This window comes from Cebus imitator, unplaced genomic scaffold, assembly GCF_001604975.1.
Source record: "Cebus imitator isolate Cc_AM_T3 unplaced genomic scaffold, Cebus_imitator-1.0 Scaffold375, whole genome shotgun sequence".
In the NCBI taxonomy this organism is placed as follows: Eukaryota; Metazoa; Chordata; class Mammalia; order Primates; family Cebidae; genus Cebus; species Cebus imitator.
Window position 1 is genome coordinate 1,333,838 of NW_016107690.1, and position 5,791 is coordinate 1,339,628.

A 5,791-nucleotide genomic window follows, 5' to 3' on the forward strand; every position below is an offset into this window, starting at 1 on the left:
AAAAGAAAAAATTGAAAGCCAACAAATCCATGTCAAACAGGAAAGTCAAAATATTAAACCAAAGCTGGGCTGGGTGTCGCTGGGCTCTCCGTGCTGGGTATCAGCATGGCTTCCCGTTACTGAGCCTGTCTTTCGGGCCAGCGGCTCCCGGAGACCACTCAACGGGACTCTAAGGAGATAGGCCAGGTGGGACTCCTTCCCAGCGTGAGACCACCTACCCAGCACCTCGAATTGCTCTCACCTGGGGAACTGCTTGAGCCGATTTAGAATGCCCTGGTAATTCAGCGGTGGACAGCGCTCGGAATCTGACATCCCAGGATGAGGCTGGAGACATCAAAGCAAGGTTATGTAAAACTGACAGTGCCCCAGACACCCAAGCGCCCAGGTCTCCCTCTCAACCAAGGTGCAGCTATTAGGCTGGTGCAAAAGTAATTGCTTTTGCTTTTTTTTGTTTGAAATGGAGTTTTGCTCTTGTTGCCCAGGCTAGAGAGCAGACATTTGATCTCAACTCACTGAAACATCTTCCTCCCAGGTTCAAGTGATTCTTCTGCCTCAACCTCCTGAGTAGCTGGGATTACAGGTGCCTGCCAGCACACCTGGCTAATATTTTGTATTTTTAGTAGAGATGGGGTTTCACCATGCTGGCCAGGTTGGTCTTGAACTCCTGACCTCAGGTGATCCACCCTCCTCGGCCTCCCAGAGTGCTGGGATTACAGGTGTGAGCCACCGCGCCCGGCTGGCTTTTGCCATTTTCGAAATAACTTTTGCAGCAATGTAACACAAGCTGAAGGAATTTGACCAGCCTTGCAGAAGGTAGGGCGCGGCATCCTAAAACCTGGATTTGTCTTCTGTTAATTTAGTACCTAAAAGAGCATCTTCCATTTTGCACTTGGGCCTGAAGTCTAAAATATTCACCACATTCTTGTGATAAAGCTAGAAGCACCAAATATTTTTGAAAACCGAAGCCTGGAGCTGGGCGTGGCGGCCCACGCCTGCAATCCTAGCACTTTGGGAGGCCGAGATGGGCCGATCACCTGAGGTCAAGAGTTCGAGACCAGCCTGGGCAACATGGCCAAACCCTGTCTCTAGTAAAAATAGAAAAATTAGCTGGGCATGGTGGCGAGCGCCTGTAATCCCAGAGGCTGAGGCAGGACAACCACTTGAACCCAGGAGATGGAGGTTGTAGTGAGCTGAGATCGTGCCACTGTACTCCAGCCTGGGTGACAAAACCAAGACTCAATAAAGTCTCAAAATAAAATACTATATCCACCATCTGACCCCTTTATAAAAAAAAAATAGTTTGCTCAGCTCCGAGAGCCTAAACTTGGAAATGGTCATCTCTGGGAAGTAAGGTGCAGTGAGTGGGGCGTGCTATAAAATATAACCGAATGTGTGTTGTGTTCCTGCGTTTTTATCACGTAGGTGGTTGGAAGCGGAAATGTTTTTTACATGGGATCTCACTGACACCAATGCTGGAGTGCAGTGGCAGTCATAGTTCACTGTAGCCTCTCACCCCTTGAGCTCAAGCAAACCCCCTGCCTCAGCCTCCCAGGTAGCTGGAACTACATGGGGCATGCCACTAGGCCCCGCTGATTCTTTTAGTTGTATTTTTTGTAGCAATGGGGGTCTCACTACCTTGTCCAGGCTGGCCTCAAACTCCTAGGCTTAAGTGATCCTTCTGCCTCCGCCTCCCAAGATGATGGGATGACAGTTCTGAGGCCCTATGTCCAGCCTACACTTGATTTTTTTAAAAAAACAGCTCCCTTCAGATCTGGACTCACTTTGAAGAAAAAAAAAAACAAAAAACCCAGCTCCTTGGCACCTGTCTTGAGTGTAGCAGTGACCGGTATTGTCTTCAGCTGAGAGGCCTGGATGGGGCCAGCCCAGGTCACAGGTGGTTACAGGCTCAGAAAGGAGTCGAACTGCATAGGGCCCGGGCTTCCCGTGAGGGCTGATGCCACCCCATGCCCTCCTCACCAAAATGCCCTTTGGGGTGCCCTTCGGACTGGGCTGTTCACTAGAGGTCATCTTCAGGCAGTTAAGCCTCCAGGACTTCAGCCAGAGTCTAAAACAAGGAGATAGCAAGTCCTGAGAGACAGAAAATACAACAGTGCCAGGGAAGGAACCCACCCCTACCCCACCCCCGGGGCCTCCTGCACCTCCCAGTTTAGTAAGTCCCCAGAGATCCAGTCCTACGGCTCCCCACTGCGTTCCCTAGGTCCTGGCCTCACTTACCAATGCCTCCAGCTGCCCAGATGTATGGGGGTGGAGCCCCAGAAAGAACTGAGCCCTGCCCCTCATCCCTCACTCTAGGAGGTTGGGGTGATGATGGGGCTGGACACACACACTCCCTGCTGGGGACAGTCGGAGATGGGGGAGCCCTGAGAAGGTCGCCAAACCTCACCCTTAGTTTTGAGACAATTTCCTAAAGCGCAGGGAGATCTCTAGAAAGGGGTTTTGAAGGATGAATAGGAGTTAGCCAGGTGCACTAGGGGTAATTCATCAGACAGAAGAAATGACCTCTCTCCACCTCCATCCCTGCGGCAGCACCCAGCTCCTTCCTTGCCGCAGCCCGCCCCTCCACATCCCTGCAGCCTCTTCCCCGACCCGGGAACCTTGGAGTCCCCCTAACCCCGAGGAGCACGCCTGGCAACTCACGTCTCTCACAGGGCGGAAGCAGCAGAGGTCAGCCAAGTTCGGGCAAAGAGGAAACTCCTCTTTCCCTCCACGGGGGCCATTTGACCCATCGGGCCCCGCCCCGCCCCGCCCTGTCCCCGCCCCGTCCCCGCCCCGTCCCGTCCCGCCCCGCCCAGAGGTCCCAACTAGCTGCCACCTGGACCGCGAAGCCGGTCAATGAAGGCACGGTAGCTGCACGTGGGTTCGGGCTCCGGGGGCAGGCCTCTGGCGGCGCTGGCCAATCGCGAGGCCGTTTACGCACGTGGGTCGCGTACGCCTTCGCTGATTGGTCGGCTCTCCCCAGCCGCCGGCCAAGCTGTCACTCAACAAGCCAGGAGCCTCCGCTTAACCCTTTCGGTCCCGCTGCCGAGGAGGGCGGAATTGCACAGCCATGGGCAATTTGGGGTCCCAGCTGGGGCGGGGATATTTAGGAGGGCGTGGGGGCTTGAGTCTCCGAAGGTGGAACTTCGGGAGGGATAGGTGGCGAGTAGTTGCATTGTTTTATGCGTTTTTAGCCCTGTCGGGTAGTGGCTTGTGGCTGGAGATGAGGAGTGGGAGGTGGGAGGTGAGTGGGGGTGGAATCTTTAGAGCTCTCTCCCCAATTCTTAGGTGTGGGCTGGTTACATTTTCCTGAATATTAAATAACGTGCAATGCAAACGAAGCTTCAAGTCCTCTTTCTGGAGCGAACTTACTGTGCCCCCTTGATGGTCCTAACCCCAGGCTATGCGTTTATCACCGAATCTTCCTAACTGCTCTTCCAGCCCAGTGACAGAGGCTCTGAGAGCAGAAAGCGGGACAACAGAGGCCCTGAGGCTAGTACAGGACTGCCAGATCCAAGCCCGGGGTGGGAGAGAGTATTCCAGACCCAGGGAAGAATGGATGCTCTCAGGCAGAGCTGGGGCAGACAGGGAGGCCAGCAGGGCTGCTGCATGTGCTCGGGACAGATGCCCTCAAGGTAAGTGGGAAGCAACCTGCCATATGGGGTGGGGGGGGGGGAAGGGGATTCCGGTGCTCTGTTTTGGCCTATTCAAAATATGAGGTCAGGCACCATGGTTCACGCTTGTGATCCCAGCACTTTTGGAGGCTGAGGTGGGAGGATCGCTTCAGCCCAGGAGTTGGAGACCAACCTAGGAACACGGGGACACCCAGTCTCTACAAAAAATTTAAAAATTAGCCGAGCGTGGTCATGCACCTGTAGTCTCAGCTACTTGGGAGGCTGAGGCAGGAGAATCGCGTAAGCCCAGGAGGTTGAGGCTGTAGTGAGCTATGATCGTGCCACTGCATTCCCATCTGAGCAACCGAGCAAGACCCCATCATAAAATATATATATATTATATATATGTGATCACTTCATGTATGTATATATTTATATACTGAATACATATGTTCATACATATACTCTATACAAATATTCATATATACTCTACATATACATGAATATATACATACATGTACACAGGATATATATGAATGTATAGTATATATGTATATAGCATATATGTGAATATATATACATATATGAAGTGGTCAGGCCGCAGTTCTGGAGTGAGAGGCCAAGTTTCTGTTTGGCTCAGGACCTGGTACTGGCTGGTCACTCTGCCAGGGACAGACTCCCTCAGACACCCACCAGCTGGCTCCTTACTCCCTCAGATCTCTACTTAGAAATCACCTCGGGCCCAGCACAGTTGCTCAGGCCTGTAATCCCAGCACTTTGGGAGGCCGAGGTGGGAGGGTGGATCACCTGAGGTCAGGAGTTCGAGACCAGCCTGGCCAAGGTGGTGAAACCCCCATCTCTACTAAAAATACAAATAGCAGCCGGGTGTGGCGATGCATGCCTATAATCCCGGCTATTCAAGAGGCTGAGGCGGGAGAATCGCTGGAAGCCGGTTGCAGGGAGCTGAGATGGTGCCACTGCACTCCAGCCTGGGCAACAGGGTGAGACTCTGCCTCAAAAGAAAGAGTTCATGACCAGCCTGAACTCTGGAGAAACTACAAAACTACAAAAATTAGCTGGGCATGGAGGCAGACACCTGTAATCCCAGCTGCTTGGGAGGCTGAGACAGGAGAATCGCTTGAACCTGTGAGGCAGAGGTTGTAGTGAGCCGAGATTGCACCATTGCCATCTACCCTGGGCGACAAGAGTGAGACTTCATCTCAAAAAAAGAAAGAAATCACCACATCGAAGAGACCTCCCAACCCTCCCTTCCTTTTCCTTCCCTATATCTTCCTTTCTTTCTTTCCATTTTTTTTTTAAGACGGGGGAGGTGGAGGGGAGGGGACTCTCAGTACATTGCCCAGGCTGGTCTTGAACTCCCGACCCCAAGTAATCCTCCCTCCTCCACCTCCCAAAGTACTAGGGATTAGAGGCATGAGCCACTGTGCCGCCGCCGGGCCTGTATCTCCCTTTCTCATTTTATTTTTCTCCAAATGTGGTTTGGACGCAGCTAATCTTGTAATCTCAGTGGCTCCTGTAGCGGGAGCCTCCCACAATGGCGCTAAACCCTGCGTGTTCACAGTGCAGAGAACGCCGTTGGGATTCGCCTGCAGAGACACCTCCCATCCCCTGGCCTCGCCATGTGACACGAGCACCCGGGTAGGTCTGATGACTTGAGATGCAAACCAGCCAGGGTAATTCTCCTCTGTTTTCTGTTTTGTGCTCTGTCACTGCGGGGAACTGCGGGTTTCCGTGGTGGGACAAGCAACCACTGAGGGTGATAATGTCCACGCATAACTTGGGCTTTGCTGCTGGTCCGTGGGGAGAAACGGAGGAGCTGTCATGAAAAGGCTGCAGAAGAGCTTCCCACCCTTGAGCTCTCCACTGTCCCATCATTATTATTTTTTTTTAATATCTTTTTTTTTTGGGGGGGGGCGGAGTTTCGCTCTTGTTACCCAGGCTGGAGTGCAATGGCGCGATCTCGGCTCACCGCAACCTCCGCCTCCTGGGTTCAGGCAATTCTCCCGCCTCAGCCTCCTGAGTAGCTGGGATTACAGGCACACACCACCATGCCCAGCTAATTTTTTGTATTTTTAGTAGAGACGGGGTTTCACCATGTTGACCAGGATGGCCTCGATCTCTTGACCTCGTGATCCACCCGCCTCGGCCTCCCAAAGTGC

The 5,791-nt window shown here is 52.9% G+C and overlaps 1 protein-coding gene across 2 annotated transcripts in view; it reads right to left on the minus strand.

The window, feature by feature from the left end:
* TLE6 (TLE family member 6, subcortical maternal complex member) overlaps positions 1-2,894 on the minus strand; it is a 16,922-nt gene extending 14,028 nt beyond the window's left edge. The window contains exons 1-3 of one of the 2 annotated variants that reach the window (XM_037730985.1): positions 2,834-2,894; positions 1,978-2,065; positions 242-324 (exon numbers count right to left, since the gene is read on the minus strand). In XM_037730985.1, coding sequence (XP_037586913.1) covers positions 242-324; positions 1,978-2,028 — 134 coding nt within the window. In that variant the 5' untranslated portion in view covers positions 2,029-2,065; positions 2,834-2,894. Of the gene's footprint in view, positions 1-241; positions 325-1,977; positions 2,066-2,658; positions 2,740-2,833 lie in introns of those variants that run through there. The other variant, XM_017507453.2, reaches the window with a different exon arrangement.
* Between the last annotated feature and the right edge of the window lie 2,897 nt (positions 2,895-5,791).